Below are 26,030 nucleotides of genomic sequence, written 5' to 3' on the forward strand. Positions count from 1 at the left end.
GATAATGGTAGCTTATCGGTGGGTGAGCCAATCCCGAGCAGCAGGAAGTTCTCGCCAGGAACCTCACCACTAAGCCACTTAGAGTCCATTCCCATGTAGCAGGTATGGACTTGGAACATTTTCTGCTACCCCGTAGTTCAGATGGTTATGCACCCTCCCCGGTCTATGCAGACAGTATATAGTACCCTAACTCACGCGTACTCTGATGCAGCTCGCGCCGTCTGCTGCCGACCCGGAGGCCGATACGAATTCAGCTTGTGCTTTACCCCCTTGCATTCAAAGCTTAATGTCGAAACGCTTATGACGGTACTACAGAGCAAGATAGGCAAGCCAAAATGATCGGTAACGACCAAATTACAGGTTTTACCTCCCCGCCGACCTAATCTCTTGAAAGCCCGACGAAGAAATGAGTATTGTCAGCCAATTGGCATTATCCTTGATATTTTTTATTATAAGATATATAATATAGATATATAATATTAGATATATAATATAATATAGATGGAATGTTAAAAAATAGTTCTTATTACAAAAGTTTTTCATTTTTGTATTGAAAATTGATTTTATTTGTTACAGATGGGCGGATGACAAGCATGTTCTGGGGAGGTTTGTGGTGCGTGGTAGCCCTCCTTTTGGCGGTCTCGGCCACAAGGACGATCCGAACCAAGTACGGGGAAATAAGCGGGGTAATGGTGACGCCGGATTCCCGTCATCTAGGTGCGGTCGAGGTGTTCAAAGGGGTACCGTACGCATCACCGCCGACCGGGTCGCTCAGGTTCATGCCCCCAGTGACCGGTGCCATCTGGACCGGGGTGAAAGTGGCCGACAAATTCGGGCCTGTCTGCCCCCAGCTTCTGCCAGATATCGGCAACGAGACGGCAGCCCTCCGGAGGATGCCTCGCGGCCGACTCGAGTACCTCAAACGACTCCTGCCCTACCTCAAGAATCAGAGCGAAGACTGCCTCTATCTCAACATATACGCACCAGCAGGTAGGGTAATAATATTAATGTTTGAAAGGCTGTGGAATATCAATTTCATTCTAGGAAATCGGACCTATACAACAATACCCCCCCGCAATTCCAATAATATAAATACGAACGACATACTATGATGATGATGATGGTAACGAATCTAGAAAGTGGGCATTTCTGCCCTACAAGCACTGCCGCCTTCTAGCTTGTTGTACCTTCCTAGTTCCCAGATCACTAGTTCAGTGGAACGAGCCTTCTTCCAAGAATTATTAGGCTATTGATTTCCCTAGTTGCATTTCCATTTTCCATTCGTTTGCCAAATTCTCACTTGCTATCACTGACATTATAATAAGTCTATAATAACTTATATATTTGATTGTTTAACCTTTTTATAACTATAATAGTGATGCATGGAAAAGAAAACCTTTTAATATAAATTAAAGCATTATCATTGATAGGTAATAAATAGGAAAAAATAACTCCCTGGTGTAAAATACGTTTTAATTTGATGTTAAGATAATACATCGACAGCATCATTTTTGAAGTAGAACTTCATGTGTCAACATAAAATGACGACAGAAATTGATATTACGTTTGAAAGAACCCAAAATATAATGAATAATTGATTTAATAAACGACAGGAAGTATTAACTCTTGAGCACAATCAAATCATTCTTATTTGAATAAAAACAAATGTGACTATATATATATAAGNATATAAATTCTGGAAATTCAATTATGCCGACGGACAAACAGACAAATTTTGAAGGAGAATTCTTTGCACGCAGCCCCACGGCCCTCTTCGAATTCAATATGTGTTGAGGCCCTTCGAATTCCAGACATTCTCCAATCATACGAATGAAATAAATTATGGACCAGTCTCTCTCCATCTGGGCTAAATCAAACCTGATTATTACATCACGGCCGTTTATACATATTTAATGATAAAGTGCACTTCTGACTAAATTGTTCTGCCAAATTACCATTTACATTATTAATATCAGTCCATCTGCGCAACTAATTTTGCGATTCTAAAATTTTATCTGTTTGAATATAAAAATAGTGGCAACCCAGAAATCCGATGACGTAGATATTGTTATTGACAAGCCATTTGGTCTATTTAGAATGGGGAGTGTATTGTTTGTGTGTTTTTGTGGGTTTTGATCTGTCTGCTGGGAAACATTTTATTCCTTCGCCAAGCTCTCGGCCACATGAGGCATTCGTCGGTGCTAAGAAATAATCTGAGACAATCAATGGTCAATGGATAATAATATTTGAAGGTCTACTTTTGATGACAACACAATACACCTTAGGAAGGTCAAATAAAGACCGAACGATCGGCAATGGATAGATATCTCTCAGCTGACTGAACACCACGCTGATACTAAATATCCTAAATTAAATAATCGTACAAATGATACCACCAGGTTTGTACCATATAAATTAAGATTTTATTAAGCATTCTCAATTTGAAAGATCGATTGTTTAACAACTACTGTTTATAATTGAGATTATAAAACATTGTAGCTTTTAATAATTTTATAAAGTATATGTGAATATATTTATTCATGTATAGTATGCTAGTACATATAAAATGATGGTTGTAAAAAGAACATGCAGAAACCAGTTCGTTACAATGAGAGATTTGTAATGAAGCGTCAAAACGTAATTCTAGTCAATTGTGTGTGGTTTTGTTAAATCATATAATTCTAAACCGTCATAACTAAATCAACCCTAAATTATATCCAATATTTATTATTGAGTTAGAAATGTATCTCGGTTCTGGGTTTCTTGAATCATTGGGTGAGTGAATAAAAGATTTATGATTTCCCAGAAGTCTAAAAGTCCAGAATTTCTACACAATTTATAGCTAGCAACCCTTAAGCCAATAAGTACTTTTCCTCTCTAAACTAATTGAGGCCAGTTATTTATAATGTACCATTAGAGTTAATATATATTATTATTTTATATAGTGATTAAAAATTAAGGTAGAATAATTAATAATACAATTGACTATTTTCTTTCTTGGTTTTTATATATCATCCGTTTCATTACTTTAATATGTTATGGCTTTTAGATGATTTATTATTACTTCTACTAATTACGAACGTAATGCAGGCATTGAGGGCTTGAAACCCAGCTGATAACATGTTCTGTAGTAACCAATGATAATTTAATTAAGTTGTAGTAATGATTACGATTATAAAAATTGAAGTGAGAGCACTTTCTAAACAAACCATTTTTTATTATTTATTATAACAATGAACCTATCCAAATATAGGCACTACAATAAGAAATAAAGACGAAATTAATTGGATTTTTCCGCCGCCTTACTTAATGCATACGTAATGCATAATTTTCGGATAATTTGTTCAAATATAAGAGCCAATTGCAGAATACAATTTTTATGTTTCTTGTCCATGGAATAGTTATGTAAGGAATAAGGCACAACTAACTAAAGAACAAGTTCTCCACGGACCCACTAATAGAAAAGATATTTGAACAGGTTGGCGAACTGAATATCGTGATTGTGTAATTGTGTTCGCCTGGGTCCCGGGCCTTGTCCGACTTCGGGGAAATGAAGAAGCAGACATGACCCCGAATCCCCCATTAGCCCCATGGATCTAAAAACAAAAATGAAAAATTCGATTTATTGTAAATGGCAGGCTCGCTGGAACGAAAGTAATGAAAAACTAAAAATACATAAAAGTACGGTGAGGCCAAGGCCCGTGGAGAATTTGGAAAAACGTAACAAAATAATATTAACAAGGTTGCGAATAGGTCACACCCGTCTCACGCACGGTCACCTCTTAGTGGGTAGAAGTCCAAAACGCTGTCCACTCTGTGGAAACCCGGTAACGGTGAGACACCTATTAGAGGAAAGTAATAAGTTAAGAGAGTACCGAGAACGGTGTAAACTACCATCTAATCTGGAAATAGTTCTTAAGCATAACAGTGACTTCAAAATTAATCTTATTAGGTACTTAAAATTGATAAATGCGTATGGATACTTAAAGCCAACCATACGTAGTATATCTTCATGTTGCAGTGTGAATGTATTTATTAGCGTGGGTGATGAGGTATGTCTGGATGTAGCTGTGACTGAATATCGAGTAGCACACAGGCCCGCCAAATTAGATGTGAGGGACAGGTCACCGCTTTCAAGGTTGTAGTAATACTACCGAGATGCTGCGACCTCTCCAATATGAATGTATTTATTAGCGTGAATGTTTTGTGTAAATGGACGTGGATGTCGAGGAATATTGAGTACTCCACAAGCCCGTCAAAAGGAAATTAGTTTAATGGATGAATGAAATTGTTTACATACTGTATGAATGTATTTTTCAGCACGAATGGAAGGAAGTTGGTAGGATTATGACTATCCTACCGAGTTTTTATTTAGTTGTAGGGGCAGGACCTCAGTCGTGCACCTGTACTCTGATCCCTGCCAACTGTAGATTAGGTAATCATTTTCTTAGCGTGAGTGGGTATTGTTAGTGAGTCTGTAAATATTTTTAACAAACCACGTGTGGGATGGTAGGAACGAGCAACACGACACTCCTCTGTTTGGTCGGAAGGAAATAAAATTAAAAGAAGAGATATAGTGAATGAGATAGAGATAAAGTTGAAGTGAAACAAAGAAAAATGCGAGAAGCTTATATTCGTGATGTGCCGGCAATGATCCTAGTAGTTAGCCGGTCGAAAAATAAAAAATAAAAAAAATAAGGCACAACTCTAACTATTCCGATTTCGTTTACTGTAGAGAAGAGACCACTTATTTTGATTTAGATGATGAATATTTCTAAATTTGCATTCCGAAACCTTCTGCGGACGCTAAGTTTTGATAAGTGCAATAATTATTTCATCTTAAACAGATTTTTTAAAATTATATATTTTTCAGCCGGAATATAAATAAAATAACATATATTGAACCACATGGAGGTTTCTTGTGGGATAATTTTGCCATTTCACACCTTTGGAGAAAAGGTATTGCCCAAACAAGTCTTGCGATCAAATTGATAACTGTTATCACAATGTCGAGTTTGTAATTAATATTAGCTTTAATAGCACGCTGCGGTTTGAGGGCGCTCTTGGAGGTGGAAATGCGGTCGCCGGTTGTTTAATGCCTCGCCTACTGTGGTACTTGCTGTCTACAACCCCAAACTTATCCAATCGATTTCATGTTCATCTCGATCAATTATCCAAATAAGGTCTTCAAAGGACAAAGCTTTATATTATTCTTAACTTCTTCTTCTTCTTCTTGATTGAGTTCTTGATGAGGTTAAATTTGGACTGTACAACTATTCAATGAAGATTCATTTGGTTTCACTAGTTGGACGTGGCAATTATTGGACGGGAAAGTCTCCCACTACATTCATGCAGACGAGAGCTCAAAGCACTTTCCCCAATTCACTTCGCAAAAAGAAACGAACTGTCAGTTGGGATTTAATCAGTAATGTAGATTATTGTAACTTTAATTTAATGAGATATATACTGCCAGGTTTAACGTTACACAATTTTACTAGTTTTCGTCGTCCGCTTGACCAATTAATTAAGGTTTTTAGTTGAGATAAAAAAGTCAGGGTCACGAGTGTGATTCGAACTCACGACCTTCGGCTAGGTACGCCGATAAGTGGTAGACGTATCTAGCCGAAGGTCATGGGTTTGAATCCCGCTCGTGACACTAACTTTTTTTCCCAACTAAAAACCTTAGTTACTCAAATTGTTCCAACAGGGAACAGCACTTCCGGAACAAAACTAATTTAGAGATAGGCTCTGATGGTATCACAGTCCATAACAATACTCCTTTATTGGATGAAACTTGTTATAACGAGAGCCCGATTTTACATGGAATTGCATATTCTTTTATCTATCTCTTACGACCATGGAGATCAGAGAATTTGCCTATTATAATCTCCGTGGTACAATGGGACATACATATATGTGCATAGTTGAGGAAAATGGGAAATTTGAAACATTTTTATTACTTTAAAAAATAAAAATAAAATTTTCAACTAAGAACGTAAGTGTACAAAACGAGAGCTTGAAATTTGATTAGGCTTCAATTACTTTTACTGAAACAAAGTCGTAAACAAACTGACACAACAAAATTCCTTTGAATAATATATGGTCTTCTATTTTGAGGCCTCTATTTCCAAAACCTGTAATGCAGCTTTGGTCTTTTCTGAAATATTGCTTTTTCTAAATTATCGAGTTCAACGAAAAGACAAATTTGTAACACTAATTTAGTGGTTATCCCGTTTCGTTGAAATTTTAACGTAGACAACGTAAAAAATGCAAAAAGGGAGAACTTCGACTTCTTTTAAAATAAAAGGTTAGATATTTCCTTTGACAGAAATGAGGGAGGCAGCAAAAGGAACTAAACCATCCTTGAAAAAAATACGAAAATGACTGAATTGGAGGGAATTAATTACATTTTAAATATTAGCCATAACTGGTGATATAAGGAATCGACGATTAAGCTATTTTAAGTTTCTTTAAGTATTTGGGCGCTAAAATGTCTTTTTCTGTGTACAAATATTTGTTGAGTCAAAAACGTTGTTGTTTTACTTAACTTTGAAATGTATCTTATTGAAAATTGTAAATCAGATCATCGCTTTAATTCAGCTTAATTATTTATTTTGTATAATATTTTAAATTATATGCTTTTTAGTGTGACTGTTGTTCTTGTATCATATATTATTGGGTTGTCCGGAAAATAATGCAGGATTTTAAGTTTTCATTAAAAAAAATCTATATAAAATATTCTGTTTACGTTTACAGGATTACTCATTTGTNATACCAAAATCCTGCATTATTTTCCGGACAACCCAATATTTCAAAATTAATGTGTACTAAACCAAAAGAAGAAATATGCCTAGGTTAAAAAATTTAGTTTGGCGGGTGATGTTTCTAACATTTGTGCTGCGTTACTTTTTTAAAATTATTTTACTATTTTTTGTAAAAATACCAAGGTTTTTTTTGAGGATTTTTATTGCACATAAATCCGCGCTTTACTCATCACGATCATAATATATTTTTAAGTGTAACTTCTATCTCCTCTACTCTAAATAATAAAGATTATTGTTTGCGTGCGTTCCTAGAAGATAGAAATTCTATGCTCATCCTGTTTTCATCTATAAGAACAGGCAAAAATTCCACTGAAATGATTTTTTTAAAATCATATTAAAGAAAATTCTGCCCTTAATTTGTCTTATGGTTTTTACCAATAAATATTTATTTGTGTTATGTTTTAAATGGGAATATCAATTATAAGTAAGCATACTTAATCCTTAATCCAAAACAAGGATAAAGGATTTTTCAATGTTTATTTTTTAATTTAATTTTAGTTTTTAATTTAAACTGTTTATTCAGTCTCATTTGAATTCTGAAGGAACAAATTGTTCAGTTTTCATCGTTGTTTCCTTAGTTTCAATTTTTAAACTTAAAAATACCACTTAGTGCTGAGGGTGTTGCGCGTGGTGTGGTACTTTTTCATGGTGGACGGTCCCTACTGCTATTGCCTTCAGAGTTCCCTACGAAACACTGTGAGACGTTGTTAACCGTATTAAACAAACTGTCCTACCATAGATTGACAGTTTCTGGACCCCCTGGGGTAACAAAACCACAGGATGACCGTTTTTTGACATTGAAAAGTTTGCAAAACCGGCACCTTACTGTTGTTCAAGCAATTCATTAGCTCGAGAAAGTTCGAGGTTTTAAACACACTGCTCGAAGACGATGAACAGATGGCTTTTTGCCCCGTAAGGGAATTGACCACAGTTGCACGGCTTGCATATGCTGAGAACACAGCCATTGGTCTTTGGACGATTGTTCTCCTGTGCCGTTTAGATGATTGTAGATTTGCTCTATGATCTCCAGATGGGGGTGACAGAGAGTGGGGAAGGCGAAATAAAAGGTAAGAAGCTTGTATTTGTTTCCAGAGCAAACCTTTCAACGTAGCTCAGTGATGGAGAATCCCTGTTGTCGAGTTGGTTGTTATTCATGTTGGCCTACCTACCCTAATACGTACCTTATTGTACTTTTCTTCACTAATTCTAATCCTGTCCCAGCAACGTCCAACATCCAAGGACACTTTGAACTTATCGAATACTGTAGCAAAAATTGAGAACATGACTAAATGAACAAAAATGTGTTTAGTGTACGTTCACAATGCAGAGAGCAGTCTTGCTTTCCAATAAACATCAACACCCGATTTTCATTTTCGATTTCCGTGGAAGCCAAGTACGTTTTACGATACGAGTAAAATTGAAGTGGCATCGCTTCACAAGACATAAGTGACAACTCAACGGAATTCTAGGACATCTACGGGTGTTTTCAGGTCCGAAATCCGTATTGACCTTCTAAGCTAAACTAACCTCACGCAAGACTTAACTCCGATCATTTTGGACATACGAAATGGAACCGAGGTGTTCTGTCAAGCCATCCAATATCTAGCTCATCCAATCCTTCCAATCGAGACTACTCAGGCAAATTGTAAAATCTCTTTCCTACGTTGCTGACTCAACTGTCAACAAATATGTCAACATTCTCAAAAGTGTCCCAAAAATCTCTTGATCCATACTAACTCTACTGTTCGAGCCCTCTCTACACATTTCCATCCCGAGAACCCGCCTCTTCGCACTAATCGATAATGGCCTCGCGAACTCCTTGCCTCTAAATCATTCACACTGAACGCGAGCATTGGCTGGTTCTCATGTCATGAGTCATCCGGGTGCAGTCTGTCTTTAGTGTTAGTACTTTGACTATGTGAAAAAAAGGTTTTGTGATCATTTTGTACTCATATTTTGTACTAATAATTTGTACTAATATGTAAAGGGTAAAAATAAAATAATTTAGGAAAAGTAATTCGGTCGTTAACGGTAATTTCGTTCTGCCTAACCTCGTTGGGTAATTCTGTCTGCCGCTTTTCATTTCATTATCTTTAGTGTTGGTAATATAAACTAAAACATTTTTTCCGATATCTTCGCCATTACCATAAAAACATATTTGAGTATTTGCAAAATAGGAATTCTTAAAAATGTCAATTGGGATTTTTCATGATATAATTTTTTTTCATCATTAGTAGCAGTAAAATTTAAGAAAGTCTAACCTTTGCAATTAAAGGGAAAATGAAAACTTTGATCAATGTGTACAAACTTTGACAGTGTTCTCCCAGTTTTGGAACAAGAGAAAAGCATGTTCCCGCATTTCGCCAACCGTGGATTTGTGATTTGTAAACATTCCGTGCCAAAAACAGTTTGTCCGAACCCCGGGTTGTAATCACAATTGGCTGTTATGAATTTTTAAATCATACCATCTCGTAGCGTGATGGCGAACTGCGTGAGACCCGGTTAATAGCCCTTTTCTCTCCGCTAACTATTTATATAGGTAATAAATATGTTCAGATCCGAGGGAATGTTACGAAACCAAGCACGAGCTAACACGTTCCACCGAGATAGCTCCGGTTATCTGATCAGCTCATTACTTCCACGAAATTATAATCTCGTCATTTATTTCCTTTAATTGTACATAATAACGTTAAGATATCGCAAATGGGGCCTACCGGCCAGTTTTAACATTTTATTGAGTGCAGGGAGGGATAATAAAATGGTAATCTAATTCTGAAAACAAGGGACACTTGTTATTTACTTCACTAATACCACTAACAAAGCATTGATTTACATTTTACATATATTTTCTCTCAAATATTTTAAGTTTAAAAACATTTTACATAAAAGATTTAGAATATAATTATCAATACATATTTAGATTTTGCGGAGGCCGGGTGATAGGGCGTCCGATTCGTATTTACAAGAGTTTAAGTTTATCGGCGGAATCCACAACCATAAGATCAAGCCAGGTAGATACAGAAGCAATGTGATGTGTGGCATTAAATGGAATACATCAGAGATTAAGGGAGAACCATAGATTTTCAAGGAGTCTTTTGTTGTAGGAGGCAGAGGAATAATTTGCGTTGAAGTCACCTGTGATGATCACGTTGGTATATACAGGGTAGTAGTTGTACAGGGTGGAAAGGAAGTAATTAGGGAATGGAACCTGAGGGGGTCGGTAAACAACTACAAAAAGGAGACGGTGGGGAAGGAGGGATATTTCACCAAAAATGAAATCTATATGGGGAGATTCGAGGATTGGGGATGTTTCTAGGATGCAATATTGTCGGCTGTTGTGGACAAATAAGCGAACACCGCCGCCGGTCCGGCCTAGCCTATCGTGCCGGAGAAGGGAATAGTTAGGTAAGGATACGAAGTCGGAAGGGACGTTTGGTTTAAGCCAAGTCTCGGAGACAGCAATTATGTGGTAGAAGTTATCAGTGAAATGTACAAGGAATTCATCATAATGTGCAGGGAGGGACTGGGCGTTGACAAGACAGACCGTTAAACAATAGGTCATGTTTTCGGGTGGGGCAAAGGATGGGAAACTAGGTGGGAAAAGAGGGAACAGAGACCTTTACAAATCACGAAGACATGTAAAGTTAAGAGAAAACAATACAAAAGAGATTAAGGAAATAAAAGAAGTAAAAATAAGAAAGACATATGTTTGGGATTAAAGATCAAAACATAAGTAAAAATAATAATAATAAAATTAAAAATTAAGACATAAAGAATAAAAACAGGAGATAAGAAAACGTAGGCTGGAATTGTGGATGAGTGGATGATATCAGGATGGTGACGAGAGCAAGGAAGTCAGCTGAAGCATTCTAATAGGTCCGAGGGCTTGCTGATGATGAACAGCGGCTGCCCGTCTCCTTTTCGGCATCGGATTTGACCATTAGAAAACCATTCATATTTCAACTTCCCGGCTGTCTTACACTGTCTAGCCAGCCAATATAGATCTTTAATTGTGGAAGTCATATCCTCGCTGATATAGATGAATAATTGCTTAATTTTATATATTCGCTTCTTTGAACCACATATCAGTTGTATGAAGAGAAGGCCTATTTAATATTCTTTTTAATGGTGTTCTACATGCTAAATGTAATTGCTGCAATATGTAATTACCAGTGTTATCCTGTATTAACTTACGATAACATACGAAATCAAAAATGGAAATTAGTAATCACATCCTGTATTCAGAATGTATTGCATGAATAAAAAAATTAGGTTTATTCGACCTCCCCTGTTTTTTTATGATATTATTACCATATGGAATTGTTCGACACAGAAACCGACATAGTGACCTCAGATTTAATATATTTCTATTCTTACAGAAGTTGGTTTTAATTTTCGTATTCTTCAGTCTGTTCTAAATAGACCCACGGCGTAGACGGGTGGTTAAGGTGGCAGATCTCGGCTAGTAGATCCCGCGGTCGTGGGTTCAATACCCATCGTCGCCTCTGGACTTTTTTCTGACGCCTAAGGGGACCGGTGGCCGCAATTGAAAGTAATTGATACGGCACTCATCAATGGACGGGGCGGGATCAGATCTCGATGACCCTGCATTTGGTCCTAAATCACTTCAAATATGAGTTCCTTCGATGGAAGAACACCCGCACACGGGAGCCAGGGATAAAGTATTGTGTGAGATACGGTTTTCACACTTTGTTGCTTTTGTGTTGAAAGAAGTTAATTTTCTTTAAATGATTATTCAGAAATCGTGAGATGCGGTCTGGTGAGATGTAGGTTTCAGAAAAATATATTCTTTATCGTGCCAACGTTTCGATCTTTATTGAGATCATCGTCAGGGCCTGGGATTTACAGACATTGTTTAAATTTAACAAAAACATGTAGGATGTGGAAAAAAATGACTTTATGCAATGCAAATAAATAAATTAAGGTTTTTAGTTGAGATAAAAAAGTCAATGGCACTAGCGGGATTCGAATCCACGATCTTCGCCTTGATACGCCGCTGCTCTACCACTTGAGCTATCGTGACCTCGATCCACTCGGACACTAACTTCCCATCTCAACCGCACCTTTTGAATTTTGAAATTTGTTGAGATGGGAAGTTGGTGTCCGAGTGGATCGAGGTTACGATAGTTCAAGGGCAGAGCAGCGGCGTATCAAGCCAAAGATCGTGGGTTCGAATCCCGCTCGTGCCATTGACTTTTTTATCTCAACTAAAAATAGTAATTAATTATAATATATTAATTGGTCAAGCGGACCACGAAATTAGTGTATTTTTTTACATTGAATCAAAGTACGCAGAAAACAAACACTTTGAGTGAGTAGAAGTACTTTGATTAAATATAAAAAAAATATTTATTTGCATTGTATAAATTCATTTTTTTCCACATCCTACATGTTTTTGTGAAATGTATACAATGTCTGTAAATCCCAGGCCCTGAAGATGATCTCAATAAAGATCAAAACGTTGGCCCGATAAAGAAAATGTTTTTCTGAAACCTACATTTCACCAGACCGCAACTCACGATTTCTGAATAATCATCGACAAACGGTCGCTAAACACCACACTTTTCTTTAAATATTGAATTGATTAGATAATTATATCCTATGTAGTTTTTATGTCCGGCAATCTTGGAGATATCATTATGATTTCATATGCTAATTTTCATGCTAATTTTATTTAATAGTAACGCGCGTGTTTCCTATTTTGCTTATGTTTTCCCTTTATTTTTGGTAAGTATGTGAGAAAGCCCATTTTATTAATTTAAATTTTTTTATTTATAATTATTTTTTAGATTTCTGAAAAAAATATAACAAAATTTGTACGGAAAAATCATTCATTATTATAAACAAGTGTAATTTATTTTAGCAATAACTCCGGCAGATGGAATTTCTATCCACACTTAATTTTTTTATGATTTAGGGCCGGCAAACTACATTGGACATCGCCCACCCTCTCTTCCTTAACTTCTCATTTCTTTTCTCATCTTGCTCTCATATTATCCTCCTAATTTCGTTTTTTGTTCCTCCAGCTGACTTTCGATATTTTGTGATAAACCTAACCAATTCTCTTTTTTCATTATCCTATTGCGAGCCTATCTGTACCTCAGGACCTTGTCAATTCTGGATTAAATAAGACAAATAACAAACAGATTTACACAGAAACTTGAGTGATAGTCTGATTAACATTCACACTACTCAGGATCACTCGATATTCTTAAGGGTCATTGGGGATTAACATCTTCATTCACGCTAATAAATTACATTCGCACGTTCATTCCCTCTACCCTAGCGTACCAGATATTCATTGGTGTATTGGATATAAATCATTCCATTCACGCTAATAAATTAAATATACACAGCACATACTACCCCTGAATACTCGATATTCCTCTAGGTGGTTGAGGGATAAGCCCCTCTAATCACGCAAATAAGTACATTCCTTCCAATAAATAAAATATATCACATACAGTCACTAAGATCCTACATACAATTAAAAACATCGATCCACACAGTAATGGTTTTGTCGATTGTTTGTTATCTACTTACACATTTGTCAATAAAATATATCTATCTCTCTTTCTGTCTATTTTCAATGTCTTTATACTTGAAAACATAAAATTTCAATCTTGTAGAATGAATACAGTTTCAAACTTTTTATTCTTGTAAATTATTAATTAAAGTAGTTTGATCACTAAACACCACACAATAATTAAAGTTTCAAAGGCCTGATGAAGAAGTTACTCAAAAGCTTGGGTACGGAACTGAGGCTTTTCATATTAAATGGCATCATCCCTGATCGGTTATTATATACATAATATTGCCAGCTGATCAATAATTACAAAAAAGCCAAAATTTTCTTACACTAACTACATTGTAAAGGATTACAAGATTTAAATCCTTATTATTTACACACGTATTAGTGCAAATATTGTTATTTTGATATATTTACGATTAATTTTTGCTGTTGCCAAAATGTTTACCCTGCTTGGTTCTGTGACCTTCTTTTACAATACCATATATTTATATTCAAGTTTTCCTCTTTCGTTTTTATTATTTGTATTTGTTTTTTATTTTCTGGAAGTGCTGACGTAAAAGATTTCAACAACCATTCTTTCCTTTTCCTTTGTTTTATTTTTTGGTTGTTTTTCGGAGCATTGTTCCGGCATCCCAGTTCTTGGCCTCATTACAGATAAAACTCTATTTATGTGACTCGAAAAAATATTTAAAATATACAAGCAAAAATGTGATAGTGGCTTTTAGTAAGTTTATGTAAAATTCAACCTTTTTATCTTTTTCACATTGAAACCTGTTTGTTTATAGCCTTTTCGTACACAGTTACGTATTACATTAAGTTGGTGTACTAACAGATTGGTTTCTCAATGTATTTTTAAATACCATACTTAACAATGTTTTTCCTTCTATTGAAATCCAAATTTCAATCAATCAAACAAACTATACAAACTCAAAAACAAGCAATACGTATTGTAATATGCGCAGGGACAATAACATCATTTTTTACTGTATGTAGCATCAATGCTATCCTTACTCAGAATCTACACTTGTATCTAGAGAATAAACTAATTACTATATGTATGGACTCAAACTATCTTTGGTTAGAAAATATTGTAGTATAAAGACTTACTATAATAACATAACAACTAAATAAATATATATTATAACATAATTAATAAAATTATATGCTTTATAATTAGTTACCATATCACAAAAAATAAATAATTACATTTATTGCAACTATTCATTTTAATGATTATTAAGAACTCGTGAGATGCGGTCTGGTGTGCCGTATCAGAAAAACATTTTCTTTATCGTACCGACGTTCCGATCTTTATTGAGATCATCTTCAGTGCCTGGGATTTACAAACATTGTTTAAATTTAACAAATACATGTAGGATGTGGAAAAAAGTGAATTTATATAATGCAAAATAATATTTTTTATTATAATTAATTAAGGTTTTTAGTTGAGATAAAAAAGTCAATGGCACGAGCAGGATTCGAACCCACAATCTTCGGCTAGATACGCCGCTGCTCTACCACTTGAGCTATCGTGACCTCAATTCACTCGGACACTAACTTCCCATCTCAATCTTTTGAATTTTCCCTCCTTTTTGCCATTTTTCAAATGTCGTGTAATCGGATTGGATTCTCGACGACAAATGAAATGGCCATGGAGAGGTTTAGTGAAGTATACTTGATTTTAAATCATTCAATTATTCCGTGGTCCGCTTGAACAATTAATATATTACAAATAATTGAGCTTTTTAGTTGAGATAAAAAAGTCAATGGCACCAGCGGGATTCGAACCGGATTCGGGAAGTTAGTGTCCGAGTGGATCGAGGTCACGATAGCTCAAGTGGTAGAGCAGCGGCGTATCTAGACGAAGATAGTGGGTTCGAATCCCGCTCGTGCCATTGACTTTTTTATCTCAACTACAAACCTTAATTAATTGTAATATATTAATTGGTCAAGCGGACCACGAAATTAGTGAATTTAATATTTTTTATATTCAATCAAAGTATTTCTGCTCACTCAAAGTGTTTGTTTTCTGCGTAATTGTGCCATTCTTGTGTGTTGTGTTTAGAGTACCAGTGAGATATTGTTGTTTTATGTTTATATACCTTGGATTTTGAAGGGGTGGGGAAGGAAATCTGTATAGAAATACATTTTTGTATAAGGCGTCGGCTTCCTTGAAGTTAAAAGAGTTGACGATGAGAAAAAAACCGTTGTTAATGGTTCAGCCAGATTAACCTTTCAGTATTATATAAACGGGGATAATGAGGGAAAGAAAAACTAAATTGTCGAAAAATTAGACTATGTAGAAATGTTTGAATGTGATGAATTTTTTATGTTATATTATATGTTTTGTGTGATGTGACGATGATATATGTATGTTATCGATATTAAATTTGATGAATGATATTGGCGACTGAGTTTACATGTGTCTGTTCTCTAATTGATGACGTTATACAAAAATGTCTTTTTGAACCGACTTCCTTTCCCAACCCTGCAAAATCCAACGTATATAAATATAAAATAGCAATATCTCACTGGCACTTTCAACACGACACGCAAGGATGGCACAATTACACAGAAGACAAACTCTTTTAGTGAGTAGAATACTTTGATCGAATATAAAATATATTTTTTGCATAGTGTAAATTCACTTTTTTCCACATCCTACATGTTTTTGTAAAATTTTTACAATGTTTTTAAATCCCAGGCCCTGAAGATGATCTCAATAAAGATCAAAACTTCGGCACGATAAAGAAAATGTTTTTCTGAACGCTACGGCACACCAGACCGCATCTCACGATTTCCGAATAATCATCGATTAACAGTCACTAATCACTACACAATCATTTCAATCTTTATACTAACTTATGAGACTATATTATTGTTCATTTATATTTTGCGAGTGCTTTTGCAAGTTGATGCTATATTCATTAATTCATTCATTTACACCTCATTACTCTGGTCTCTAAAATTTTAACATTATCATAGTTCATGGTATGATTTGTTTCTGAAACATATTGAGATAGGCCTTTGACATTTTGTTCTTTAAGACACTGTTTTATAAATTTTTAATCTATTTTTGAGCAATTGTATTGTTTTCCCAATATATTTTGTTGCCTGAGAACTTTATCATATAAACTACTTTATAAACACTACCTTTTTCGACTTTTCTTTAAGGGGCGGTAATATCGAATTATGTAAATTCTGTATATTGTTGTAAAATATAAATAGTTTATCCCATTTTTCTTTTCTTTTTTTTACTTTACGTAATAATTTTTCCGTCAACCGATTAATTTATAAACACCATATATATTATTTTTGGATTTTCATTGTTTTCTACTCTCTTTGAACTACTCATACTTCATTGGGCACTGCATTATAAAAACTGCCTTTTTCTGTGTTTATGACTAGATTAATTAATTTTGTGGAATAATTATTTTTGTGGAATGTTCATTTTATATTTTCCGAATTCTGTTTTTGATATGAAAGTCACTTATTGTCAGGCTCTTCTTGCAAAATTAACGATTAATGCGAAATTCTTACGAAATTACTACGTTAGGTTTCAGCTTGTAGTATCCGATGAAAAGTATTTTTTCTCTTGTATTATGTTTTTTATGCTGAAACTTTGAATAGCTGATATTGTAATTTATAGATATAAGAAAGTTATGATTCTATTGGTTTCTACTTCTACGGTAAATGCAGAGCATAAAAATAAACCAAAAGAAAATAATGATCGTTGAACTTCATTACGCTCACCACCCCAAAAATATATTTATCGTTTCATATATTGATTCGCACTATTTTATTTATCTGAACGACTACCAGTTTTGATTTCTTTTGCTGAGAAATAACGATGTTTGAAAGTTTAATATTTTTTTTTTCATTTAAAAAAGGTGCTTTTTCCATCTTTAAAGCTTAATTCTAATTCCCAACCATTCCACGGCCCGTTAATTTCTAAAGAAGGGTTAATCCGTCTTAAACCATTTGGAACACAATTACATTAATAAAAAGAAGTATTTTATTCTTTTAATTGAGACTTTCTCGAAGTCTTTTGGAGCAACTACGAGCGTCGCTTAAAAAACTGGGAAGGTTAAGGAAAGATTAGAAAGGGGGTTAAATTCACCTTAGTTAAAATTCAAGGCGGCTTTGGAAGGGCGGCCGCCCTTGGGTGAATGGAGCTAAGGGCCGTCTCCTTTAGGACTGGGTTGTTATTAAGAGAGATGACCTCTTGGATTAGTGAGGCCATATATATCAGGTATCGCAGAATCCCAGTGGATGAGGACTCCCTACCAATAAGCTGCCATGTCGCCTAATAGGATCATACAACCGTAGTTTCTATCCCCTCTTCGTTCCAGCACCTCTCATTTCCTTATCGAAGGAGTAGCCATCGTTCTTCATTTTTCTTAGGTTATTTTTTTCTCTAGTCGTCTCGAATTTATAACTCTGTTACTTATGAACAGTCAAACAAATCTCTTTACCATATCTATTATATAATGCAATGTGGAATCAAATGACCATTACTAATCTATTTCAAAAACCATTTTCACAATTTCAATTGATTAATTGTTAATATACTCTTCATTAACAATTAACTCTTTACTCAATTCAATGTACCTTTTTTAATTTCACGTATTTTTGTACATTTTGCCCATTTTTGAAATAATTAGGAATTCCAATAGTGTAATTTTCATTAATTACAAGAAACAAATAAAACGTATCCCAAAATAATTGCTACAACACTAACGACTAAACATAAGATATTCAAAAATCAGACCCAAAATGAACCTCAAAACACTACATCGACTAGACTAAACGACTAGAACAAAATAGTGTATATGCAAATGCGGGACAAATACACCGACAAATTCGATGAAAATAAACGATAGATTCAAAAGCACATAAAACGATTAAAGGAAAAAGATGGATGAACAACGTACGGGACTCACCTATAAACTACCACGAACTACAGAGCACGCTTGAATTTTCAACGACGAACAAAAAACATCAAAACATGAGTATACTTTAAATGTTAAAAATATAATAGCACAATAAGTAAACACCATAAAAAATGGATTTTCATAAAAATCAACGAAATTAAAAAAAAGCACACATTTAACCCTGACATACTCTTTTTACGTTTAGTGAACTAAAAAGGACTTAACTACACGGAAATCACGCAGACCGAAATCTGAAGATTCCGAAATACCGAAACTTGTTAGGCCGATTAAGATTAGCGACAATAAGCAACCAAAGTGACTTCAAACGACTGCATTATCTGAAAAACTCAGCGAAACATTGCACACTAGGATTGCTGCCCAATGGTATGCTTACATTTAAACATACTTGATGCATACTACGTTTTTCGAAATTTGTTGAAGAATTGAGGAGCCGTCAGGAATGAAGGATTTTAGATAAACACCTTTTTCATTTTTTTGCCGATGTTTCGATCTTTATTCGGTCATCTTCAGGGCCTGGGTGAATCTATCTAAAATACTTCACTGCTGACTGTTCCTCACTACTTCAACATATTATTGAACAACCGGTCTTTAAATAACACACAGCTCATCAAAATGCTAGACCGAGTTAGTGACAAAAAATATGAGAAAAAAAGTAAAATGTATTATTTTATGCTGGTTGGAAAGTTAATTAACAAAATAAATGGCACTTCACTGTTAATTTACTTTCTTCAAATGCAAAATTTCTTATTTTCTTTAATCTTTAATTTTTATAGTTTTTTAGTAAAACATTGGATTTGTCAAAGCTAGAGATAGTGGCACAACACAACACATTATATTTAATAAAATGCAATGTATTAGAAGTAAAATATTATATTGTTTCGATGGCTCATCTTGTGTATTTTACCTTTCCCGAAATTTCCATTATTTTTGGGATTTTTAATATTCCCTTTTGACATAAGTAAACCTAACTTGCATATTCTTTGCTGTAATACAATCATGAAGGATTCCCGTCCCATTGTTGTAATATGATATTCTGATAAAATCTTTGCTCAGTTCAACGCCCTACCGACACTAACTGTCGGAAAACAGATTGCACAATAAAACCTTGAAATTTCCATTTGAAACGGTTTCTTAGGCCAGAAATGAAAATATTCAGCGAGACATGCCAACCAATTGAGTTATTGCAGATATTTTGACGGAATGTTAAGAACCGAAGATTAACCGGCTAAATTTTCCAAGGTATTGCAGTTTTAAATTAAAACCAAACTAAAAAGCGGGATGATTTTGAAAATATGTTTTTTAAATTTTTGCATTGCGAGGATTTCAAAAATAATTGTTATTAAAATCAAATATCTCTGCTTTAGTCTTCTCAAAACAATCGTGTTATTTTGTAGAAGTAGAGTAAATGTATTGAACGCTGTATAATATTACGAGCAATAATATAAAAACACATTCTTAATAAAACATAAACATTTCCTTAAAAAACCTTGAGTTTAAATCGAAATTGTATAATTCCAGTGTTAATGGGCCTTAAAATAGATATAGATCACTTGATTTTCTGATTGAAAAGTTGGGCTATTCTTAGTCTTGAATAGAGAATCTAATTTTCTCTTCACTATCACGTTGATCCAAACTTTATTTAATCCCATGTTATGGAAAACGATGTCCATTTGCGTGTTATAGAAACGGTAACAGAATTTAAATCACAATTGCACCATAAAGTCTGGAATACAAACTTTTCACTTAACTTAACTCATTTTCGTGTTGAAATTTTTATTTTTTGGCTATTAGCGTTTAAGTAAAAAATTCTAGTTTTCAGGTCGACGTTTTGATAATCTGATGGAATAAAATACTTTTCTACACCGACGTAATAATTAGATTTACAACACGATTCTTGCTGGAAACTTAACAAAACAGTGTATTTACTTGATAAAACACGGCTTTCGGATCAAGTGTATTTAACCTGTTTATTTCTGTAGATAGAAGAATTATTATTAATTAGGTGTGCTGTAGAGTAAAATGAGTCAATGGGCTTCATAAAATGATCAATAAATTAATATATTTGCAGATTCTGTGGTTGCTGATAAACACATTTAAACCTGTTAATCAACAGAACAAATAATTACATGTTTTGATTTCGTGTGACCGATCTATCAATTTATCAATAACTGGATATTTATTTTTTATTATATATGTTGTTTAAACATGAACCTTTATTGCATTGAAAAATAATATTATTTACGTACCTCTAGTCTTACATAATAAAAATACAAAATGAAATTTAATGTATAATTAAAATAAAATGTTGTGCAGTGACTTTACAAGATTGCCCGATGGACAAAATGAAAAAAAAAAATCTTTGCCATATTCCCGACAAATAAACCGTAAAACTGAAGGTGAAATTTGTAAATACTTGTGAAAAAATACAAAGTACTTCAATTAGACAATCATGAGTGATTTTGTCTAATGTGTCAAACAAAGATAAAGTGATTCAGCGATTCAGACCCATAAATTGGGTCAAGGATTCTTGTGAAACCGCATACACAAAATATCAAGATAATATTTGACTCTAGTTCAATTTATCTGGTGTTGTATTGAAAATGGTACAAATTTGGAAAATGGTCGGAATTTATGACATCTCATTAACAACCTAGTAGTGTTTTAACTCTCCAAGTCATTTTAAGACTTAAAATGTTCTATATATTGATGATTGTAAATTTGTTAATTCTTATTCAAAATAAATTCTCATACAAAATTTGGTGGCTTTCAGTAATCTTTATACATTGTGGACTACTACAACAATTATATAACTTAATAGCCAAAATATCCAATTCACAAGATTAATCAAGCAAGATAAAACATTGTTACGGTCTGAAAATGAATTTATAATTTATAGTTTAATCGAATGAACTTGCTAAGCTACAATGTTTAAAAATTCGAAATTAACTATAAAAAATATTCTTCTTAGCATGAGATTTTAACGGTCGCAAGGTAAAGAGTAAATTTTTTTCAGATATTTGTACGAATAAAAGAAAAAAATCTTTTCCCAGGAAAAGATAAAAAAGTCGTCTCAACCTAAGGAAATATACGAAAGAACTGACAGTTAAATACGGGTTCGAGAAAAGAGTAATTTCTCAGACTTTACGGAATCATCGACTGCTTTTTATTTTATTTTCAAACCCTCGTTATATTATTCACTTTAAATGTTTTCCACACGTCTAAAGCAGCGGACTTTAATCAATTGTTTCGCCTTGAAACCCCTTTTTAAATAAACATACAAGTAATTATCCTAAACAATTTTTAAATAAAATTTTAAACCTAATAAACAAAACAGTAGTGAAGAAAAGTTTGGAAAATACTTCTATTAATGCCGAATTATATCATGTCTGTGCCAGTGATGTTTTCTTAAAGACGAAAGGTTTCTTGGAAGCAATAAAAAGTTATAAGAAATTTTAGTGTTTTGCCATCCTATAATTTTAAATAGCCTTTGAAGAAGTCGAACTGCTGAAATGAGTCTAAAAACGGGCTAAAACTAGGCAGACTAGAACGTTCGAATATTCGGAAACAACTATTTGGTATATAAAAAACTTGTTTGGCTATTTTTGTACGATATATTATTGTCCTTTATCCACACCAAAAAGCGCCATTACGTATTACGCCAACTTTGCTACATGAACTAGTTTGCTATGGAGGCATTTCCTCGAGGGGACACGTGGAAGGCATAGGGGCCTAATGACGATGAATCTCGTCCTCTATGTTGTCATCCATTATTCTGTCTTATCTGCAAAATGAGTCCATTTCCTCGGTCGTATTGTGGGTTTGATCACAACTAAGCAAATTTTTCAAGAAAACAAACCTTATTGTCGACAGAAGAAAGGTAATGACTGTTAGTTACAAGAATGGAAGACTAGAGATCCATTCAACTTCTTAGAAAAAATTACGATACAAATATTTCTACAATGCGGCATTTTTTTTATTTTTTATTATTGATATAAACCGGTAAGAAGCCCATTTATAAAGATACAACAAAACTAACAAATATAAATTTATGAAAATACCAAGACAAATAATATTCATACAAAACAGAAAAATAATAAATAAAAATAAAATAATTATTTTGCGATCATGATATGCGGTCTGGTGTGACATAGGCTTTGGAAAAACATTTTCTTTATCGTGTGAACGTTTCGATCTTTATTGAGATCATCTTCACGGTTCGAAGTGTTTGTTTTCTGCGCAGATGAGTCATTATTGTGTGACAAAATAATACAATTTTTTCATTTGATTCAAAATTTATCGAGCTTTTTCCTGAACGATATTTCCGGAAATTTGGTGTTTTCATTGTACATAAAAAAGTCAGAAATATGAATTTCTCTTCGTTATCGAGAAAAACTTCCCGGAGAAGACCTGAAGAAAAGATATCAGAGTAATATATAATAATTAAAATAAATTCACAATATTATAATCATTTAATTCATCTACAGTATTGCAAGACACAAAAATATTTTACGCACCTATTGGTGTGTGTGTGTGTGCTATTGTTTTACATGGTTTAATCCAAGAGTGTATCCAAATGTTTTTGACATTTGTTTGTAAATTTTTAGTGAAGATAACCGGGGGCGATTACGGAATACAAATACCGCCGTTCAGGTTGAAAATAATGTTTTCACAAGGGATGGAAGAATAACTGTAGCACGCGATGGATACGTGGGGGTGAGCTATGCATTCGGTGTACCGGCACGCTTTATCGAAGAATATTTATGCTTCCCTACCTCATAACCCTATGATATATGCAAGACCTTATTTACGTTGCTAACCCGCCTTCCACCACCCAGGTGTGGGCTTCACAGCCTCGGAATTTAAGCAATTTCCTGTTATTTATATTTCTTCAAAACATTTTTGAAATATTTATTTAAACGTATTACTGTCATTTCTACAAGTAATGACCGTTAAAAGTTTGATAACAACGAATTAGAAATTATTTTTATGCAAGGACCTATTTCTTAATTACAGGCTTACAAATTGTCTATTATATTCAGGGGTTGAGGGCCGGCAAATGTGATTGTTTGTTTTCACCCCTCGGCTAATCCGTGTTCTGCGGTTGGGTGATGTTTTCTTGGAAGGACAGTCTTAGCATTAATTCACGGTGTCCTTCTCATCCCCGGCAGCCCTTGATGCACGCTTTCAAATCCCTTTTATCTCTTTTTTCTCTTAAAACCGTATCAATGTCCCTTTTTGTCTCCGTTTCCGTTTGCTTAACCGACCGGGCCCCTTCATGAAATATTTCACGTTGGCCAATTTTTCTCTCCACTTTGTCTGTTTCCGCCACTAGACAATGCCAATGATTTATCATCATCAATCATTAGAATTGTTTGATATACTTTCATAAGCGTGTCATCGGATTTATTTAACTGGAGCTTTTCTATCTCAAACTATTATATTTTCCGCAAGTGAAATTTATTGTTCTAGTTAAAAAAGTACATTCTACCGGAAAAACTGTTGTTGATAATTTGAGCTTAACTACGTGTTATAAGTGATTTACAATTATTATTTATAAGTACTTAAACCTCTCACTGCTTATTATAAATGTTTACAATTAAAAGTTAAAACTATCATATCAGAAAGATTTTTCATTTACGTTTATTCACTATTTCACACGTCTTGTTACCTGATATGCTACCCATTTAACATAGATATTTTTGGGCTAGAAATTGAAAAAAAAACAACATTTTTCAGTGTAGGTTAACAAAAAGGGGTGAAGAAAATGCTCATGTCCCTGGAGTTAGTGCAATTATTCGAATTCTAATAAATTACTATTAAGTTTATTAATAGTGAATTTGGTGTCACTAACCAAAAACATATCCTAATTCAACGTTTTTCCGTGAAGGGGAGAAAATAGGCTGGTCAGAAGTGAGAGTTTGATATGGAGTTCCTCGAAAGTATAAAATTTCCAAGTAAATACTCACATCAGTTATTAACAAGACGCTGAATAAATTAAAACCCAACATAGCAGATCGGTCGTGAAGGTTGAATATAGCTAAGCGCCGTATTGGGTATAATCCAGAGTTTTAACTTATTGGTTTAGGATGGCCGGCCTTTTACTTAATTAATGAATAAAACTATTCTCTACACCGTTTTAGTTTGAATGTTGATACAATCTTAAAACCCAGTTCCGTCCCTTCACGAGTTACCCGGATGTGTTTTAAAATGCATGGTTGTTTCATAAATTGATAATGTATTTAATGAGTATGAATATAATAGAATAAATGTTTATTTGTACCTGTGCAATACAATATATACAATAATTGTAGAATGTAGGGAAGTAGGGAATTCCTACTATTTACAACTAATCACTTTTATATGCAAAGAGGTAAGAGAAATTAGATAATAATTTGTGGGAAAAAATTATGTTCAAAAAACCACATGCAGAGGTATGAAGTCAATATGTAGAATTAAATAAATGCATATAAAAAGTGTGGATAAGAAATAAATAAATAATAAAATACTTAAATAAATGTATAAATATTCTTCCAACTATAAATTTGATAACTATGACAAGTTTATAAATCAGGTACATTGTGTTTGATCCTCTTATATTTCCAATTTGCATTTGCTGGATATGCACCAATGGATCTACAAATGGGATTTGAGGAGACACTCATACGACTAAAGAATTTGCTGACCTCATCGTAATTACCTCCTCTGCCAATTTCATGTTAGTTCGCTCGTGTAGGTGTGTCGATCTGTAATATCTAGAAGAGACAGATGCTAGCAGCAGAAATTTATTTGGATTACCTATAGTTTAATAAGATTTGTTTTACTGGTAAAATTCCATGCAAGGTATATAGCAACGTTGGTTTAATAAATAATTTATAAATTAGTTGTTTATTGTGTTGGCTTATGCCAAAATGTTTTCAAAGCAATGGGAAAAGTGTTAGTATAGCTGCTTTCCCGTTGCCTACCAGATTACTTGTGTGAGCACCAAAATTCAATTTGGTATCAAGAGTGATCTCTAGTACCTCACAATTCTTAACAACTTAAACGACTTCCCCTCGAATAATATATTGTGGGAGAGCAGGGCCTACGCAGTGAATAGCATACAACTAGTTTTTGAAGAGTTAATTTTCAGCTTCCAACGTCTTACTCTTTCCAGCTCAGTATTAATTTTTTTTCCGATCGCACTAATTCTCCAGGATTAACTGTAATGCGCGATGTCGGCGGAGAAAGGGACTTGGCAGCATTTGTGCGTAGGTAAAGCATTTAAAAACATGAACAAAAGTATCGGTCCCAGAATTGAACCTCGAGGCACGCCTGCATTGATGGCAAAACGGGAAGAGAGAGTTATGAAGGGCTACTTGTGACTGACCTCAAGTGACTGTATATGACCTTGATAATTTATTTTGAGAAGTTGTATTTAATCATTCTGAAATCAATTTGAGTTTTGTTACCAACTAATAAATGTGTTTTACTAAAGTATGAATGTAAGATGTTCGTTGGTTGCTGCTCCCCTTTGGTTCGATACACATTTTTCAACCTTGCAAAGGAGATCCCACTAAGAAAATTTATTTAAAAAAATGTAAAAATCAGTATGTAAAATACGTTGGGTAAAATCCCCGAAAATGTTGATGGAAAAGTCATTGAGTATTTTCAAAAAACACGCGTTTGGAAGTTGATTAATCTTTGAGCGGCTACTGTGTA

At 34.1% G+C, this 26,030-nt stretch overlaps 1 protein-coding gene across 2 annotated transcripts in view; it reads left to right on the forward strand.

The window, feature by feature from the left end:
• LOC106673973 (neuroligin-4, Y-linked-like) overlaps window positions 1–26,030 on the forward strand; it is a 777,726-nt gene that overhangs the window by 39,074 nt on the left and 712,622 nt on the right. For both annotated transcript variants that reach the window (XM_024225970.1, XM_024225969.1), the window contains exon 2: window positions 577–990. In XM_024225970.1, coding sequence (XP_024081738.1) covers window positions 585–990 — 406 coding nt within the window. In that variant the 5' untranslated portion in view covers window positions 577–584. The remainder of the gene's footprint in view (window positions 1–576; window positions 991–26,030) is intronic.

This window comes from Cimex lectularius, unplaced genomic scaffold (assembly GCF_000648675.2).
Source record: "Cimex lectularius strain Harlan isolate CLEC.00 unplaced genomic scaffold, Clec_2.1 scaffold63, whole genome shotgun sequence".
NCBI lineage: Eukaryota > Metazoa > Arthropoda > Insecta > Hemiptera > Cimicidae > Cimex > Cimex lectularius.